General features: G+C 43.7%; 1 protein-coding gene across 3 annotated transcripts in view; it reads left to right on the forward strand.

The window, feature by feature from the left end:
* The window catches only part of MTDH (metadherin), an 85,255-nt gene extending 68,644 nt beyond the window's left edge, over nt 1–16,611 (forward strand). For all 3 annotated transcript variants that reach the window (XM_030937559.1, XM_010385628.2, XM_010385631.2), the window contains 3 exons: nt 4,812–4,952; nt 9,804–9,960; nt 10,910–16,611. In XM_030937559.1, coding sequence (XP_030793419.1) covers nt 4,812–4,952; nt 9,804–9,960; nt 10,910–10,980 — 369 coding nt within the window. In that variant the 3' untranslated portion in view covers nt 10,981–16,611. The remainder of the gene's footprint in view (nt 1–4,811; nt 4,953–9,803; nt 9,961–10,909) is intronic.
* The last annotated feature ends 3,807 nt before the right edge of the window (nt 16,612–20,418 follow it).

The following is a 20,418-nucleotide window of genomic DNA, read 5'->3' on the forward strand; positions in this document are numbered from 1 at the left end:
ATGTGTAGGCCGGGCGCGGTGGCTCAAGCCTGTAATCCCAGCACTTTGGGAGGCCGAGACGGGCAGATCACGAGGTCAGGAGATCGAGACCATCCTGGCGAACACGGTGAAACCCCGTCTCTACTAAAAAATACAAAAAAACTAGCCGGGTGAGGTGGCAGCACCTGTAGTCCCAGCTACTCGGGAGGCTGAGGCAGGAGAATGGTGGGAACCCGGGGGGCGGAGCTTGCAGTGAGCTGAGATCCGGCCACTGCACTCCAGCCTGGGCGACAGAGCCAGACTCCGTCTCAAAAAAAAAAAAAAAAAAAAGAAAAAAGAAAAACCATGTGTATAACAAGTGGAGTCTTTCACTTGGCTTTTGAGTTTGCTGGTTATTTCACTTAGTAGTATCCTTTCTTTCTTTTTTGGCATCTACCCAACAGACATTTTCTCTTTCCATCACTCATACATTTTCTTTTCTTTCTTTTTCTTTGATCTCTCCTATCTGGGGGGAAAAAAGTAAATTATAATAAAAATGAAGTCGGAGATGAAATTTTAACCTGGGCACAATGACTGACACCTGTAATCCCAGCACATTGGAAGGCCAAGGTGGGAGGTTTGCTTCAGTCCAGGAGTTTGAGACCAGCCTGGGCAACATGGCAAAACCCTGTCTCTACAAAAATTAGCCAGGCATGGTGGCATACGCTTGTAGCCCCAGCTACTCAGGAAGCTGAGGTGAGAGGATCACTTGCGCCTGGGAGGCAGAACTTGCAGTGAGCCAAAATCACACTATTGTACTCTAGCCTGGGTCACAGAGCAAGACCCTGTCTCAAAAAAAAAAGAAATTTTTAATTTCAAATGTATCAGATTATTAGAAACATTAGGGTTTTTTAAAGCACTAATACTGTTACATTATAACTTCTTAAAGTATTTGTATTCTTTACTATAACTGTAATTAATTGTTCAAATGTAGGAGACAGGGAGCCACAATTTCTAGGGATAGACCACATAGTAGTTTTTCCTACTTATTGTTCAATTCGTTTACTTTTTTTTTTTTTTTTTAATTTATTTTTTAGACAGAGTCTGGTTGTGTTGCCCAGGCTGGAGTGCAGTAGTGCGATCTCAGCTCACTGCAGCCTCTGCCTCCCAGGTTCAAGCAATTCTCTTGCCTCAGCTTCCAAGTAGCTAGGATTACAGGCACATGCCACCACGCCTGACTAATTTTTGCATTTTTAGTAGAGACAGGCTTTCGCCATGTTAGTCAGGCTGGTCTCAGGTGATCTGGCCTCAAGTGATCCGCCCAACTCGGCCTCCCAAAGTGCTGGGATTACAGGCATGAACCACCGTGCCCAGCCTTATTTATTTTTGAGACGGAGTCTCACTGTGTAGCCCCAGCTGGAGTGCAGTGGCACAGTATCACCTCACTGTAACCTCCCCCTCCTGGGTTCAAGTGATTCTCCTGCCTCAGCCTTCCAAGTAGCTGGGATTACAGGCATGAGCCACCACACCCAGCTAATTTTTATATTTTTAGTAGAGAGGGGATTTCACCATGTTGACCAGGCTGGTCTGGTCTCAAGTGATCTGGCCTCAAGTAATCTTCCCACCTCAGCCTCCCAAAGTGCTGGGATTACAGGTGTGAGCCACCAAGCCCAGCCACTTACTGTTTTTGGAAGAAGTTTCTACATGGCTTTTTAAAGAAATATGTATTCAGTTATTTTTTTTTTTTTTTTTTTTTTTTTTTTTTTTTTTGAGACGGAGTCTTGCTCTGCCACCCAGACTGGAGTGCAGTGGCCGGCTCTCAGCTCACTGCAAGCTCCGCCTCCCGGGTTCACGCCATTCTCCTGTCTCAGCCTCCCGAGTAGCTGGGACTACAGGCGCCCGCCTCGTCGCCCGGCTAGTTTTTTTGTATTTTTTAGTAGAGACGGGGTTTCACCGTATTAGCCAGGATGGTCTCGATCTCCTGACCTCGTGATCCGCCCGTCTCGGCCTCCCAAAGTGCTGGGATTACAGGCTTGAGCCACCGCGCCCGGCCTCAGTTATTTTTTATTGTGGGAAATACAAGCCCTCATAAATGATACAAGCTTATTATCAACACTTGCTTTTTCAGTAGTAAAAATGGATGGGCATTAAAGTTGTAACATAGCTAAGATCAATGGATATGAACAAACTAAACCTATATAATAGGTATGCTTTTCTTGTTAGCTGGAGCTGGGAGATGAGAAATGTTACATATATCCTTTGTTAGTAGTACTACCTGAAAACCATTTTAGGCAAGTTTTTCTTGAGTTTCTTTCACTTAGAGTATTTACTAATGATAATTTTGTGGATTGTGGATTAGTTGAGTTCCTTTTAAAAGAAATTTTGTAGGATGTATTCTGAAATGTTTAACGTATTGGCAAAGGTCATTAACGTGAATGTTTCTTTGGTATTCTGATTATCCTTTTTAAAATGTTGGCTGTGTTTTTAAAAATATAATGAATGAGTATTCTAGGTTTAGAGTCAGATCTATATTCTGAATCTTGTTCTGTCATTCTTTTTTACCTTGCACAAGTTACATAACTGCATAGGTTGTTTGGAGAATTAGATATCCATGAAGTTCTATGCTAAGTACATAGCACATATATCCTACTAATAAAAGGTTATGGCTGGGTGCGCAGTGGCTCATGCCTATAATCCCGGCACTTTGGGAGGCCGAGGCAAGCAGATCACCTGAGGTCAGGAATTCAATACCAGCCTGACCGACATGGAGAAACCCCGCCTCTACTAAAAATACAGAATTAACCGGGCACGGTTGCATGCGCCTGTAATCCCAGCTACTCGGGGGGCTGAGGCGAGAGGATGGCGTAAACCCGGGAGGCGGAGCTTGCAGTGAGCTGAGATCCGGCCACTGCACTCCAGCCTGGGCGACAGAGCGAGACTCCGTCTCAAAAAAAAAAAAAAAAAAAAAAAGTTTGAAAGTCTAAGAATGGAAATCTTGCTGCCCTGAGGTCCTGTGGTATTTGGCATGTGCCCTCCCGTCTCCTGATTAATCAGAGTGGCATGAGGCCCACGCCACCCAAACCTTTCACTTTCCAAAGGACTAGTCGTCCTCCACCCTGTACCATGGTGTCCTAGCCTGTCTGCATTTGTTAGTGGTGATATTCTTTATGTATAATAAATTTTTATACCCCCAAAAAATGGAAATCTTAAAGCTTATATGAGTTTTCAGGTAGGGCAAATTTTACCTTACAGTTGAGGAAACTGAGGTTTGGGGAAACTAAGTGACTTGTCCCTGAGATGTTCTGTCACCCAGGCTGGAGTGCAGTGGCGAGATCTTGGCTCACTGCAACCTTCACCTCCCAGGTTCAATCTGTTACCATGTATCAGCCTCCCAAGTAGCTGGGATTACAGGCATGTACCACCATTACTGGATAATTTTTGTATTTTTAGTAGAAACAGGGTTTCACCATGTTGGCCAGGCTGGTCTTCAACTCTTGACCTCAAGTGATCCGCCCACCTCAGCCTCCCAAAGTGCTGGGATTACAGGCATGAGCCACCACGCCCAGCCTAATTTTTGTATTTTTAGTAGAGATGGGGTTTCACCATGTTGCCCAGGCTGGAGTGCAGTGGCAAGATCTCGTCTCACTGCAACCTCCGCCTCCCAGGTTCAAGCAGTTCTCATGCCTCAGCCTCCCAAATAGCTGGGATTACAGGCATGCGCCATCACACCCAGCTAATTTTTGTATTTTTAGTAGAGACAGGGTTTCACCAGCCAGGCTGGTCTTACACCTCAGGCGATCCACCTGCCTCAGCCTCCCAAAGTGCTGGGATTACAGGTGTGAGCCACTGCGCCCAGCTGTCCCTGAGATTTTGTAGCTAGATTGTGGCATGGCCAAAATAGGAATTTCCTGTCTGTGCCCTTTCTACTATGTAAGCTTAATTTATCTCTAAAATTAACTTATGTGTAAACATTTTATTCCTTGAAATTGTTAAGTGAAGTGTTTTTTGTGGGTTTTTTCTTTCTTTTTTTTTTTTTTTTTGAACGGAGTTTCCCTCTGTTACCCAGGCTGAATGCAGTGGTGCGATCTCAGCTCACTGCAACCTTCACTTCCTGGGCTCGAGCAATTCTCGTGCCTCCTCCCAAGTATCTGGGATTAAAGGTGTGCACCACCATGCCTAGCTAATTTTTGTGTTTTTGTAGTTTTGGGGGGTTTTTTTGTGTTTTTTTCTGAGACGGAGTCTTGCTCTGTCGCCCGGGCTGGAGTGCAGTGGCCGGATCTCAGCTCACTGCAAGCTCCGCCTCACGGGTTTACGCCATTCTCCTGCCTCAGCCTCCCGAGTAACTGGGACTACAGGCGCCCGCCACCTCGCCCGGCTAGTTTTTTTGTATTTTTTTTAGTAGAGACGGGGTTTCACCGTGTTAGCCAGGATGGTCTCGATCTCCTGACCTCGTGATCCGCCCGTCTCGGCCTCCCAAAGTGCTGGGATTACAGGCTTGAGCCACCGCGCCCGGCCTTTTTGTGTTTTTTTTGAGACAGAGTCACCCAGCCTGGAGTACAGTGGTGTGATCACAGTCCACTACAGCCTCAATCTCTCAGGCTCAAGTAGTCCTCCCTCCTCAGCCTCCTGAGTAGCTGGGACTACATGTGCACACCACCACACGTGACTAATTTTTGTATTTTTGTAGAAATGGTTTCACCATGTTGCCCAGGCTGGTCTTGAATTCCTGAGCTCAAGCAATTCACCCACCTCCACCTCCCAAAGTGCTGGGATTACAGCCATACACTACCATAGATTTTAATTAATGAAGAATGAATGATTTATATAATCTAATAGGTTGTTTTTTTCTGTAGGACACAGAAGAATTAGAAAAAGAGATTAGAGAAGAGCTTCCAGTGAATACCTCTAAAACCCGTCCAAAACAGGAAAAAGCTTTTTCCTTGAAGACCATAAGCACTAGTGATCCAGCCGAAGTACTCGTCAAAAATAGCCAGGTAATTTTTAAGAATAATAAAGTTGCCGGGCGCGGTGGCTTACACCTGTAATCCCAGCACTTTGAGAGGCCAAGGCAGGCAGATCATGAGGTCAGGAGTTAGAGACCAGCCTGGCCAACATAGCGAAACCCTGTCTCTACTAAAAATACAAAAAATTAGCTGGGCGTGGTGGCGGGAGCCTGTAATCCCAGTTACTTGGGAGGCTGAGGCAGGAGAATCGCTTGAACTCAGGAGGTGAAAGTTGCTGTGAGCCAAGATCGTGCCATTGCACTACAGCCTGGGCAACAGTGCAAGACTCCATCTTTAAAAAAAAAAAAAAGTAATAAAGTTTTGGCCGGGCACAGTGGCTCATGCCCGTAATCCCATCACTTTGGGAGGCCGAGGTGGGCAGATCACCTGAGGTCAGGAGTTCGAGACCAGCCTGACCAACATGGTGAAACCCCGTGTCTACTAAAAACACAAAAATTAACCAGGTGTGGTGGCGGGCGCCTGTAACCCCAGCTACTTAGGAGGCTGAGGCAGGAGAATCGCTTGAACCTGAGAGGCAGAGGTTGCAGTGAACCAAGATCATGCCACTGCACTCTGGCCTGGGCAACAGAGCGAGACACTGTCTCAAAAAAAAAGAAAGAAAGAAAGAATAATAAAGTTTTGTTGACTCAAGTATTTTATCATAAATAATGTTTTAAGCACTGTGCTAACCATTTAAAATATAATGACTAATTTAGTCTTCAAAACAATCCCAAGAGAAAGGTAAGATGCATTTTATAAATGAAGCTAGAGAAGTTGAATAACTTGCCCAGGAGAACTCCTTGAACCCAGGAGGCAGAGGTTACAGTGAGCCAAGATTGCACCACTGCACTCCAGCCTAGGCAACAGAGTGAGACGCCATCTCAAAAATATATATATATTAAATTCTACTAGAGTTGCCTGGTTTATTTATGCCTTTTTTTTTTTCTTCTTTTTTTTTTTACCTTTTTGTGGATAACAGAGTCTCTCTATATTGCCTAGGCAGGTTTTGAGCTCCTGGGCTCAAGCTGTCGTCCCTCCTCTGCCTCCCTAAGAGCTGGGGTTACAGGCATGAGCCACTGTGCCCGGCACCTGGTTTATTATTCAGAAAAAATGTATTGAGAACCTACTGCGTACCATACTCTATTTGAAGTGCTGGGATACAGCAGATAACAAAACAGACCAAAAACCACCTGCCCTTGGGAGCTTACATATTTAGTGGAACAGCTCTAGACAAGAAACTTGAGTTACTGCTAGAAAAGTGAATTTGTAACTGTCTTGTACTAAAACAGTTTTAATAATACTCCTTATTTAGATTTGATGCTTTTATTTCCCTGTGCATATTTTGAGATAAAACAATGCAGTCTTGGGAGGTTTATTTGTTTGTTTGTTGTTTTTTTTAACAGAGTCTTGGCCGGGCATGGTGGCTCGAGCCTGTAATCCCAGCACTTTGGGAGGCCGAGACGGGCGGATCACGAGGTCAGGAGATCGAGACCATCCTGACTAACACGGTGAAACCCCGTCTCTACTAAAAAATACAAAAAACTAGCCGGGCGAGGTGGCGGGCGCCTGTAGTCCCAGCTACTCGGGAGGCTGAGGCAGGAGAATGGCGTAAACCCGGGAGGCGGAGCTTGCAGTGAGCTCAGATCCGGCCACTGCACTCCAGCCTGGGCGACAGAGCGAGACTCCGTCTCAAAAAAAAAAAAAAAAAAAAACAGAGTCTTGCTCTGTCACCCAGGCTAGAGTACAGTGGCAAAGTTTTAGCTCACTGCAGCCTCTACCTCCCGGGTTCAAGTGATCCTCCTGCCTCAGCCTCCCGAGTGAGTAGCTGGGACTACAGGTGCACATCACCACACCCAGCTAATTTTTGTATTTTTTATAGAGACAGGGTCTCACCATGTTTCTCAGGCTGGTCTGAAACTCCTGGACTCAAGCAATCCTCCCACCTCAGCCTCCCAAAGTGCTGGGATTACAGGTGTGAGCCACCACACCTGGGCTGCAGTCTCAATATAATAAATGGCAAAGGCCAGGTACAGTGGCTCATACCTGTAATCCCAGCACTTTGGGAGGCTGAGGCAGGCGGATCATGAGATTAGCAGTTTGAGACAGCCTGACGGACACGATAAAACCCTGTCTCTACTGAAAATACAAAAAGTAGCCAGGTGTGGTGGCACACACCTGTAATCCCAGCTACTCAGGAGGCTGAGGCAGGACAATCGCTTGAACCTGGGTGGCAGAGGTTGCAGTGAGCCAAGATCACACCACTGCACTCTAGCCTGGGTGACAAAGTGAGACTCCATCTCATAAATAGATAAGCAACCAGGTGCAGTGGCTCCCGCCTGTAATCCCAACACTTTGGGAGGCCAAGGCAGGAGGATCGCTTGAGTCCAGGAGTTAGAGACCAGCCTGGGCAACATGGCTAGACTCAGTATTTACAGAAAGCACAAAAATTAGCTGGGTGTCATGGTGTGTGCTTGTAATCCCAGCTACTCAGGAGACTGAGTGGGAAGACCACTTGAGCCCAGGAATTTGAGGCTGCAATAAGCTGTGATAATTGCGCCACTGCACTCCAGCCTGGGTGACAAAATGAGGCCTTGTAAAAAACATATATATATGTATGTATAATAAATAGCAAAGGGTCTATATGAATTTTTTTTTTTTTTTTTTGAAACAGAGTCTTGCTCTATTGCCCAGGCTGGATTGCAGTGACACACTCCACAGTCTCAGCGCACTGGCAACCTCTGCCTCCCGGGTTCAGGCGATTTTCCTGCCTCAGCCTCATGAGTAGCTGGGATTACAAGCGCACGCCACCACCCCTGGCTAATTTTTGTATTTTTAGTAGAGACGGATTTTCACCATGTTGGCCAGGCTGGTCTCAAACTCCTGACCTCGAGTGATCTGCCTGCCTCAGCCTCCCAAAGTGCTGGGATTACAGGTGTGAACCAGCGCGCCTGGCCTCTGTTCAACATTTTTATATTAAATCATTTTCAGAAGCCATTTTATGAAGAATATTTGATCCGTTCTGTGACTTAATGTAGATAAGTGAGAATAGAGGGGAAAAGGAGATTAAAAGTAAGTAATAATAAAACTTCTGGATATGAAATAAATACAGGGAACACTGAGAAAGGTAAAGAGACTAGGCAACATAAATACAACTTCAGGGCTGGCCACGGTGGCTCATGCCTTGTAATCCCAGCACTTTGGGAGGTCCAGATGGGTAGATCACTTGAACTCAGAAGTTCGAGACCAGCCTGGGCAGCATGGTGAAACCCCCCTCTCTACCAAAAATACAAAAAAATTGCCGGATGTGGTGGTGTGCACCTGTGGTCCCAGGTACTTGGGGGACTGAGGTGGGAGGATCTTGTGAGCCCAGGAGGTGGGAGGTTGCAGTGAATGAAGATCACGGCACTGCACTCCAGCCTGGGTGACAGAGTGAGATCCTGTCTCACACACACACACAAATACAACTTCAGATACCTGGAATAGGAAGAAAGAATCCTAGTAATTACTTGGGCTCACACCATTTCCTCTTGTATCCTTATCCCATTTTGCTTTCTCGAATCTATGGGGCCTGGAAGAATAGGGTCTAGAGAAGCATTACTTACCCTTCTTTCTATGTTCAGGATAATGATCACAGATAGAGCTAATAGGTGAAATGATCTTCTACTCATCTCTCACATCCTGAAGGCACTCCAGATTACTGATGTTTTTATCATTACCAGGTCCTGATCATTTATTAATGGATATGCCTCAGTGAGGCAAATCAGTTAGTTTACCTCCTTTCTGCTTCCAGGCTGTAGAGAAGTAAGGCTCAAGAATCTAGGCTCTGCCTTAAGCATTCTAATTTCACTACCAGACTGGATAAAACACTGAAAATTTGGACCTGAGTGTTACCAGTTGCTTGAATCAGTAGGACCAGTAACCACAGTGTGCTTGTAGGAAACAGAAGCTGTTGCTGCTGCTATTTGAGAAATTCTTACCTGTTGGGAAGGAGATTAGGGGTTGTCATCTACTGGTAGTTCAGAAGTTAGCTATTTTCCTTCTGTTTTTCACAAAAATTTTTGAAGCATTCTGAGTTGGTGGAAATGGACAACAACCATTGAATCACCAACAAGTATAAAATCAGCCAGTCTCAGTGGTTCACGCCTATAATCCCAGCTACTCCAGAGGTTGAAGTGGGAGGATCGCTTGAACCCAGAGGTCAAGGTTGCAGTGAGCTGTTTGGTGCCTCTGCACTCTAGGCTAGGCCACAGAGCGATACTGTGTCTCAAAAAAGAAAAGTATAAAATCATCTTATCGGCCAGACGCGGTGGCTCAAGCCTGTAATCCCAGCACTGTGGGAGGCCAAGACGGGCGTCAGGAGATCGAGACCATCCTGGCTAACACGGTGACACCCCGTCTCTACTAAAAAAAATACAAAAAAATAGCCGGGCGAGGTGGCAGGCGTCTGTAGTCCCAGCTACTCCGGAGGCTGAGGCAGGAGAATGGCGTGAACCCGGGAGGCGGAGCTTGCAGTGAGCCCAGATCGCGCCACTGCACTCCAGCCTGGGTGACAGAGCAAGACTCCACCTCAAAAAAAAGTTAATGAAAATGAAATTATTCATTTCTATTTGAAATTCGGTAGACATTTTGTAATTTCATTTTTATATCAACATATATTCATAAATGTCGTGGGTGATGATTGATTTGGCCGTATCACTAGAGGGCACGTATGAGTTACATTGCTTATCTGGAAACCATATTAGTATTGAATTGCTTCTAAACAGCCTCTTAGTATTACTGTGATATTTAAACTTTATTTGAAAATTTCACCAAAAAACCTGAGATGATTTTTTCCTAAAATAGCCTATCAAGACTCTTCCACCTGCTACTTCTACCGAGCCATCTGTTATCTTATCAAAAAGTGATTCTGACAAGAGCTCCTCCCAAGTGCCGCCAACTCTACAAGAGACAGATAAATCCAAGTCAAATACCAAGCAAAATAGTGTGCCTCCTTCACAGAGTAAGTAATCCTCATTTTTTATTCCTTTGTACTGTTTACATTTTTCATGTGTTAAGATACTGATCTTAAAAGTCTAATGGATTAATAAGAGTAGCCCTTTCTTACTTTGAAAGTGCTAAATTTTTTGGACGTTTGTGTACTTAAGTTGTGAAGGCCAAGCTGTTAAAATAACTAAAGGAGGCTGGGTGCCGTGGCTCACTCCTGTAATCCCGGCACTTGGGGAGGCCAAGGCAGGTGGATCACTTGAGGTCAGAAGTTCAAGACCAGCCTAGCCAACATGGCGAAACCAAGTCTCTACTAAAAATACAAAAATTAGCTGGGTGTGCTGGCCGCACATCTGTTATCCCAGCTACTGGGGAGGCTGAGGCAGGAGAATCGCTTGAACCCAGGAGGCGGAGGTTGTAGTGAGCCAAGATTGCACCATTGCACTCCAGCCTGGGTGACAGAGCGAGACTCAATAAATAAATAAATGATCAACCTAACTATCTATCTGTCTCTGAAGGAGAAAATACATTGCTGAGAACAGAGAGGGAGAACTTTCGTGCCTGCCTGCTTGTCTATCTGGTCCCTCTCCATTTTTCTCTGCACATGTTCTTGAGGCTACAAATTATTCTATGCTTTTTTTCCTCCTTTACTCTCTTCAGCTACCTTTAGTACCCATTTTACCCATTTTTCTCTTTTATTAGTTAGGTTGAGCGGTATTAAATAACAGTTTTTTTAGGTCAAAACTGGTTGAATATCAGCAGTTCCATATTGTTCAACCTAATAATACCGTTGAAAAGAAAGGAGGGAGGAAGACACAGAATAACTTAAAATATATAATGAAGGCTTGAAAACTTAAACATAAAATTTGAGTATTTTAAAAGATTTCCGTAACTTTTATATTATTGAGATGTAACAATATTTACTATCCTCCTAATTTTTTTTCTTCATTTTCCCCCCTTTTTAGCCAAGTCTGAAACTAGCTGGGAATCTCCCAAACAAATAAAAAAGAAGAAAAAAGCCAGACGAGAAACGTGAAATTTTTTTTCCTGAATTGGACATGTGTTTGCAAACACTGTCTTGAAGATTATGCTGTTTATGCAATAATTTGTGAACATGTACAGAGTTTTATATAAATTTAAACCAATTTTTAAAACAAAACTGCGGACACAACCACCATAAAAATGGAATCATAAGAAAGTTAATTTATGAAATTAAGAGGTCAGCAGAATATACTCAGTGATGGAAGACACTTGGGAAAGTCTTTTTAATTGAACAAGAACGATCTTAATTTAAGAATATTATCTTGGTTTTACAACAGTGCCCTGTTTACAACAGATTGTGCCCTATCTCATCTGCAGCCGAGGAATAAAGGATTCTGATTAGAAAGAGGGTTGCCTACAAATTAGTAAGCAATTCCTTGGATCTTATGCACAGAACTTGTACCATTTGAATCTGTTTTATGCTTAAATCAAAGTGCTTTGATCAAATACATAACCTGCCATATCTTTACATATTTGTTGGTAGCAATTTGTATTAAAGAAATCACAAGTGCAAATAAAAAGTCATTTATCATTTGTTTAACTAAACTGTCATGGTTTAGTTTACAGTTTTTAAAAGTTCTTAAAATACGGAAAATGCAGTTGACACTTGTATGGCTTATGAAGTTATTTTTGATAGTCTTACATTACTTGAATTGTTCAAAGTACAGTATATTTTAAATTAAGAAAAGTGAACTATATGTATTTGTTTTATACATTTAAGGCTTAGACTCATAAATAATGCTATTGTTTATGATTTGAAAACTTTCAGGCAAAATCCAATTTACATTTTTCCTTTCCCTAGCAATTACTTTTTTCCAGCTTTGACTCTTCTTAGTTACTAATACTTTTTTGACTTTAAAAATGAAATCATTCACAAGCTTTTGGTATATGATGGAGAATGAAAAACTAGAGTCAGACAGCTTTAATTGACATTGTCAAGACCTCCAGTTATCAGGAATACATTTTTTTACTGCCTTAACCTGTAGTGTGTAGAATATGCATCAATTTCTTGAAGGGGATTCATGTTTTTATAAGAATTTTCATGTAATTATTGCAATTGTGGTCAAATAAGGAACGTTTCCTGCTTGAAATTATATTGATTTAAATGATGTGTGAGATGTTTCACCATTTTCAGGCACTGTGTAATTCTATTGTAATAAACTGGCAGGTATCTTTGTAACTATAAATAGTGCATGCTCAGCCATGTACACTGTAAATAGCCTTTACCAAACGTGTTTGACAAGGACCATAATTAACATCACTTAGTGAATTGTGATAAAGAAAAACAAGCCATGATTTATTCGACGTGATTGGCTTAATTGTTTTTATGTGGCGCCAAGAATGAACCTGTTTAACAGCTGTAACCAATGGTACTGATCTATCCATCCAATGTTGTTGTTATATTTGATTGTGGTTCAATAGTATTGCGTTGTCAGACTAGGAAAGCTAAACAAACAAAATGGTTTTAGTTTTGCTGAAGACTGGCCTTATTAATGGACAGCTTTCCTAACAAGAGATTATTAACTTTTATCAGGTGTTAACATCTGTTTCAGGAACATGGCAGTATGTTTACATGTCAGAAGTTTTGTTTAATTCTATGGTATTTCTAAATTGACTTGTTTAAATAAATTCAGCAAATGGATAGCATTGTTTTTTATTTGCTTCAATATGGGGGTAGATAATAGCTAAAGAGCCAAGGATGGATTTCTTCAAATGACTTTATTCTGTTAGCTTTACATAGGTGTTGGAGGATTCCGAAGGTGTCAGCACTTTGTAAAGGTACCACAAAGGAGAATTTGATAGGGAATCTAATTTTAGAATGTGCCAAATGGTCTGTGCTCAACAATATAATTGAACTCTCTCAACTCTACCTCACCATTTCTTTATCTTAAAATTCTGTTGGCTATGTCAAACGTTGGACTTTATTTCTTCAGCCTAGTATCTCCCCATTCTACCACCTATGCCAGATGTTAAAGACACCAGATGTTTTGAGGAGAAAAGTGTTGTGGAGATGCAGAGATGCACTGCTAAGTTGAGGTGGATCCAGTATAGAGATACCTCTATTTATTCTTTCTGGCTCAAGAGCTTGGACTTGGGTTTTGTTTTAAGAGATGGCAGCTGACTGAGTGCAGTGGCTCACGTCTGTAGTCCCAGCACTTTGGGAGGCCAAGGCAGGTGGATCACGAGGTCAGGAGTTCAAGACCAGCCTGGCCAAGAGGGTGAAACCCCATCTCTACTAAAAATACAACAAAAATTAGCTGGGCATGGTGATGGGCCCCTGTAATCCCAGCTACTCAGGAGGCTAAGGCAGAGAATCATTTGAACCCAGGAGGCGAAGGTTGCAAAGCCAAGATCGTGCCCCACTGCACTCCAGCCTGGGCAACAGAGCAAGACTCCGTCTCAAAAAAAAAAAGATGGCAGCTATATAAACAGTAAAATTAATTACATTCTCTTTCACATGCATGAGGTGCAAACTCTGTCACAAAGTATTTTAATTACCATTTACCTTGTTTCATAGATCTTTATGTGACATAAAAACAGTTTCTGGGCCAGGCGCGGTGGCTCACGCCTGTAATCCTAACACTTTGGGAGGCCAAGGCAGGTGGATCACCTGAGGTCAGGAGTTTGAGACTAGCCTGGCCAATATGGTGAAACCCCATCTCTAATAAAAATGCAAAAATTAGATGGGCGTGGTAGCGGGCGCCTGTAATCCCACCTACTCGGTAGGCTGAGGCAGAGAATCGTTTGAACCCAGGGCGGTGATGGAGGTTGCAGTGAGCCGAGATCGCGCCACTGCACTCCAGCATGAAAGACAGCGAGACTTGGTCTCAAAAAAAAAAAAAAGTTTCTGGCACCTGAACAGGAACTAGTTTCCATCATCAACTCAGAAAGCACTAAAATCTAGGTGGTGATTCAGGGAGGAGCAGGGGAAGAGAGCCTATTCTACGGCGGCATGAATAAGATGCTTCCAGAACTAGTAGGGAAATAAGTAACCTCTTCAGGCTTTATCAGGACTGGAGGGGAACCTTGCTCATGTTAGCAAGCAAAGTGTCCTAGAGAAGCCACTCAAAAGGCTCCCTAATATAGCCTGTCTCCACATACATACTGAAAATTCTTCCTTACTCTGAGGCAGGGTTTAGTGGTTTAGGGGTTTCTCCAGACTGGAATCCTACCTATCTGTACCCACAATTGAGCAAAACAACAGTTGAGAGAGTCCAAAAAAAAAAAAGTATTAAAATGTGATTGATGTAATTTACCATGTTTACTTTATGCATGCATTTTACTGGGGAGGGGAAGTCAGAATAATTCACCCAAATCTAATGGTCTTATTTCATAGGCTAATCTGGTTTATATTTGCATTAAAGATACTGGAGGGCAATATTTAACTACAGAGTTTAGTTTTTCTTAATTAAAAACAGTCCTCTATTAATATAGTGTGAAATATCTTTCAAAATGTAGAGTTTAGGTTTAAGATGTCTACTAGATATCTTAAGATTTTCCTGTAAACTCATTGCACAAACTGGAATTACTTTCCAAAAGACTTAGGGAATGCAAATATGTTATTTGTAAGATGCATTGAGTATTGTAAATAAAACAAACCATTTTTGATTTGTTTAAATTGCTCGTTACAGTTCTCTTGTGGGAAGGGACTTCGTCAGTCATTTTGCATCTTAAGCTAGTCTAAACTTTCTGTTGTTGTTTTCCTAAAACCATAGGTGCAAGCTTTACCACTGGGAAGTCATATTGAATTAAGCACTTTAGAAAATGTCACTGTTTGTGACACACAATGTTCTCTACAGAAAACTTCTTCTATCTTACGTCATTTTAGCAGTAGATGTAACTGCCTGCCACCAGGTACAATATGTCATTTGCATCAGCCTTTCAGTTAAGGAAATTAAACTAAAACTTGGCATTATGCGTTAGTTTGTATGTATGAGTTTGGCTGTATCCCCAAACAATAATTGCTTGTACAAGATAGAAGTTTGTTTCTCAGCTGGGCATGGTGACTCATGACTGTAATCTAAGCTCTTTGAGAGGCCGACACAGGAGGATTGCTTGAGCCTAGGAGTTTGAAACTAGCCTGAGCAATATAGTGAGACCCCGATCTCGACAAAAAAAAAAAAAGAATTAAACAAAAAAAGATTGTTTCTCTTTCATATAAAAGTTTGGGAAGGCAATCCAGAGCCCATATGACATTATGCAGGGTCAGGGATCCAGGTTCTTTTTATATTGTTCCTCCTCATTCTCAACCTGTGGTGTTTTTTTTTTTTTTTTTTTCTCCTTTTAATGAGATAGGGTCTCACTCTGTTGCCCAGGCTGGAGTGCAGTGGCACAGTTCTAGCTCACTTCAGCCTGGAACTCCTGGACTCAAGCTATGTTCTCCCACTTTGGCCTCAGCCTCCAGAGTACCTGGGACTACAGGTACACACCACCATGCCTGGCTAAAAATTTTTTTTCTTTTTTTTTTGGTAGAGATGAGGTCATTGCTGTGTTGCCCAGACTGGCCTTGAACTCCTGGGCTTAAGTGACCCTCCTGTCTTGGCCTCCCAAAGTGCTAGGATTACAGGTGTGAGCCACCGCACCTGGCCAACATGTGGCTTTCAATTCTTGCTTGAAGACAGCTGCTCTAGCTAGAAACTTCCTGTGAGCCAGCTAGTAGAGGTCATTACCACCCCCCCCCCAAGAACACTTCCTAGAAGTTACACACAATACATAAACTTAAATTTCAAACAGTTGCTTGGTCCCACTAGCCATGAAGCTGAATGGGACATCGTATTCTGTCTGGGTTGTCATGAGCCAAATTGATATTTTGGGATTCTGTTACTAAGGAAGAAGAGAATTGGATAATGGGCACCTCTAACAGTGTCTGTCAGAGTTGACATACATTGTGTATCTCCTGCACCAAAGCATTTTTGAGGTCAAGTGTTCTTCCAGCTGAGCAGAAATTTGGAAGGCTGTTCAGTGCTACTTAGTGTAGCAGCTGATAATGTTCCAACTTCTATATGATGGTTGTTTTTGTTTTTGTTTTTGTTTTTGTTTCTAGAGACAGGGTCTCACTGTTGCCCAGGCTGGTCTCCAATTCCTGGACTCAGGCAGTCCTCCCGCCTCAGCCTCCTAAATGCTGGGATTACAGGCATGACCCACTGTGCCCAGTCTATATATAATAAATTTTAGAAGAAATTTCTGCCACTCAGTGACTGCTTTAAATTCTAGAGACAGCGGCTGAGAGAAGCTTAGTAGCCTGCCTGTGCATACTGTAAGTAGAGATTATGTAACAAGTTGAAAGAGAATCACCCTGGTATATAATCTTTTAAAACATGAAAAAGGCATTACTATTGTTCTGGTCTAAGTACTCTTAACAGGACAATGATTTCTAACCCTAGCATCACGACATGTATATAGTGTGTTGTAAGATGTTTGCCAGCTAATAGTTACAGTACTTAAGTTTGTGAATAAGTTAACTGAGAAAACTTTAAGCAGGTTCAAGGTTATCCCATGATAGTAGCATTCTTATTTGTATATATGTGCTTTCCTTTTTTATTTGTATCAAGGCATTTAAAAGGAATATATGTAACATGTACCTAAGTTTTAAAGCATAATAAAATGAACACATCTGAAAACACCATTCTGCTCAAGAAATAGAACATTACTTAAATAGAGTGTTACAAGGGGATACTGGGAACCAGCTTGACTTGTAACAGGATTAGAGGGGGAAAGGCTTGGGTGAACATGACTGTTCTCAAGTGCCTCCCCTGGCACAGGTCCTTTTTGGTACCATCAGAGGCTTACAGTCCCAGGAAACATCTAGCCTGATCTCAGAAAGGTTTCATGGCAACTTCATTGCCACTCCTCCCTCAAGACATTTCACCGATATGTTGGGAAGTTGTTTTAATAAGTACACACGGGCACGATGACTATGAATGTGAATGGTGCCCCATGCTGTATAGTGCACAACTCTACATGGCAGCCTTTCCCTGAGGAAGGGGGATAGATCACAAGACAGATGGCATCTCTAGACAGCTTTGCCCCACTCCGAAAAGCAGCAAGTGCCCCACAGGCACTTAGAGTGAGGGTTCCTGTGAGGTTTGTTTTGGGGCTGGAGACTCTTGACAGACACTAAAGGAGGTCTTTGGCAAACAGCAAGAGCTATTAGTGACAGGATAGTGAGATTAGCAGTAATTTCTTTTTTTTTTTTTTTTTGAGACAAAGTTTCGCTCTGTTGCTCAGGTGCTCAGGCTGGGGTGCAGTGGCATGATGTCAGTTCACTGCAACGTCTGTCTCCCGGGTTCACGCGATCTTCGTGCCTTAGCCTCCCGAGTAGCTGGGATTACAGGCGCACGCCACCACGCTTGGGTAATTTTTTGTATTTTTAGTAGAGATGGGGTTTCACCATGTTGGCCAGGCTGGTCTCAAACTCCTGACCTCAAGTGATCCACCCACCTCTGCCTCCCAAAGTGCTGGGATTACAGGCATGAGCCACTGGGTCCAGCCCATTTTTTTAACAGACAGAAACTTCCTCTGTGTACCAGGCTGGAGTACAGTGGCACAATCATGGCTCACTGCAGCCTCAAACTCCTGGACTCAAGCAATCCTCCTGCCTCAGCCTCCTGAGTAGCTGGGACTACAAGCATTCACCACCACACCTGGATAATTTTATTTTTTATAGAAACGAGGTCTTGCTTTGTTGCCCAGGCTGGTCCCAAACTTCTGGGCTCAAGCAATCCGCCCACCTTGGCCTCACAAACTGCTGAGATTAACAGGCATAAGCCACTGTGTCCAGCCTGAAATTTTAAAAAATACCTCAAAGATCATGAAAATAAATAATTTAGGCCAGGCGCAGTGGTTCACACCTGCAATCCTAGCACTTTGGGAGACCAAGCCAGGAGGATCACCTGAGGTCAGGAGTTCAAGACCAGCCTGGCCAACATGGTGTAACCCCGTCTCTACTAAAATACAAAGATTAGCCGGGCGTGATGGCAGGTGCCTGTAATCCCAGCTACTTGGGAGGCTGAGACGGGAGAATCGCTTGAACCTGGGAGACAGTGATTGCAGTGAGCCAAGGTGGTGCCGCTGCACTCCAGCCTGGATGGCTGAAAGAACTTCGTCTCAAATAATCTGAGAAAGATCAAAAAGGGAAAAAATAGTGGGCAGTGGTGGGAAGGAGCAGAGGACTAGTCTTAGGAATAAAATATCAGAATAAAATATAAAACAGCTTGCATCAGTAAGTATTCTTTGTTGTAAAACCCAGAAACTGCTCTGGCAAGTTCAAGCTGAAAAGGATTCTAGAAGAACCAGAGATCCAGGCCCTTTTACCATCAAGAATAACACCTAAGACCAAGTGCGGTGATTCACTCGCATAATCCCAGCACTTTTGCAGGCCCAAGCAGGTGGGTCACCTGAGGTCAGGAGTTCAAGATCAGCCTGGCCAACATGGTGAAACTCCGTCTCTACTAAAAATACAAAAATTAGGCCGGGCGCGGTGGCTCAAGCCTGTAATCCCAGCACTTTGGGAGGCCGAGACGGGCGGATCACGAGGTCACAAGATCAAGACCATCCTGGCTAACACGGTGAAACCCCGTCTCTACTAAAAATACAAAAAACTAGCCGGGCGAGGTGGCGGCGCCTGTAGTCCCAGCTACTCGGGAGGCTGAGGCAGGAGAATGGCGTGAACCTGAGAGGCGGAGCTTGCAGTGAGCTGAGATCTGGCCACTGCACTCCAGCCTGGGTGACAGAGCGAGACTCCGTCTCAAAAAAAAAAAAAAAAAAAAATACAAAAGTTAGCCAGGTGTCTGGCATATGCCTGTAATCCCAGCTGCTCAGGAGCTGAGGCAGGAGAATCACTTGAACCCAGGAGGTGGAGGTCACAGTGAGCCGAGATCATGCCATTGCACTCCAGCCTGGGAGACAGTGCGAGACTCCATCTCAAAAAAAAAAGGCCGGGCGCGGTGGCTCACGCCTGTAACCCCAGCATTTTGGGAGGCCGAGGCAGGCGGATCACAAGGTCAGGAGATCGAGACCACAGTGAAACCCCGTCTCTACTAAAAATACAAAAAAAAAAAAATTAGCCAGACGCGGTGGCGGGCGCCTGTAGTCGCAGCTACCTAGGAGGCTGAGGCAGGAGAATGGCGTGAACCCGGGAGGCGGAGCTTGCAGTGAGCCGAGATCGCGCCACTGCACTCCAGCCTGGGCGACAGAGCAAGACTCCGTCTCAAAAAAAATAAATAAATAAAATAAAATAAAATAAAATAAAATAAAATAAAATAAAATAAAATAAAATAAAAAAAATAAAAAAATAAAAAAATAAAAATAAAAGAGAGAGCAAGAATAACACCTAGACATTTTAGAGTCTGCTCTAGCAAAAACAGTCCACCCATCAGCTCCTGAGGATGCTTGGAACTGAATGCCAGCAGCTCCACCCCTCCTGCTGCTGACGATAATGAATAGTTGGATGCCACTCCACCATGCTTGCCAAACTAGATTCTGTCAGGCATACACCCTGTCCTTACTCCTTTCTTAGTGTTCCTCAGAGGCTGGGTCATACCCATGTCTGTGTCAAGCAGCGAGGAAGACTGAGAATGAATTTGGGGAACTCCAAATGGAAAGAATATTCAAGATATATTCATTGAGTTGGACACAGTGGCTCATGCCTGTAATCCCAGCACTTTGGGAGGCCGAAGTGGACTGATTATGAGGTTAAGAGAGCGAGACCATCCTGGCCAACACAGTGAAACCCCATCTCTACTAAAAATACAAAAATTAGCTGGGTGTGGTGGCACACGCCTGTAATCCCAGCTACTCGGGAGGCTGAGGCAGGAAAATCGCTTGAACCTGGGAGGTGGAGGTTGCAGTGAGCCAAGATCACACCACTGCACTCTAGCCTGGCAACAGAGTGAGACTCCATATCAAAAAATAAAAAAATAAAAAAATAAAAATATTTATTGAACAGATAAAACCCAATTAACGTGCACTCTACCAGTGGAATCTAATAAATTCTTAACAAAGGGATAGTCAAATTGGTCAGGAGAACCAGAGTATGGAATCCAGAAATAGATAAGAATTTTGGGCCGGGCGCAGTGGCTCAAGCCTGTAATCCCAGCACTTTGGGAGGACGAGACGGGTGGATCACGAGGTCAGGAGATCGAGACCATCTCTGGCTAACACGGTGAAACCCCGTCTCTACTAAAAATACAAAAAGCTAGCTGGGCGAGGTGGCGGCGCCTGTAGTCCCAGCTACTCGGGAGGCTGAGGCAGGAGAATGGCGTGAAGCCGGGAAGCGGAGCTTGCAGTGAGCTGAGATCTGGCCACTGCACTCCAGCCTGGGTGACAGAGCGAGACTCCGTCTCAAAAAAAAAAAAAAAAAAAGCCGGGCGCGGTGGCTCAAGCCTGTAATCCCAGCACTTTGGGAGGCCGAGACGGGCGGATCACAAGGTCA

The sequence above is a fragment of the Rhinopithecus roxellana genome, chromosome 9, assembly GCF_007565055.1.
Source record: "Rhinopithecus roxellana isolate Shanxi Qingling chromosome 9, ASM756505v1, whole genome shotgun sequence".
NCBI lineage: Eukaryota > Metazoa > Chordata > Mammalia > Primates > Cercopithecidae > Rhinopithecus > Rhinopithecus roxellana.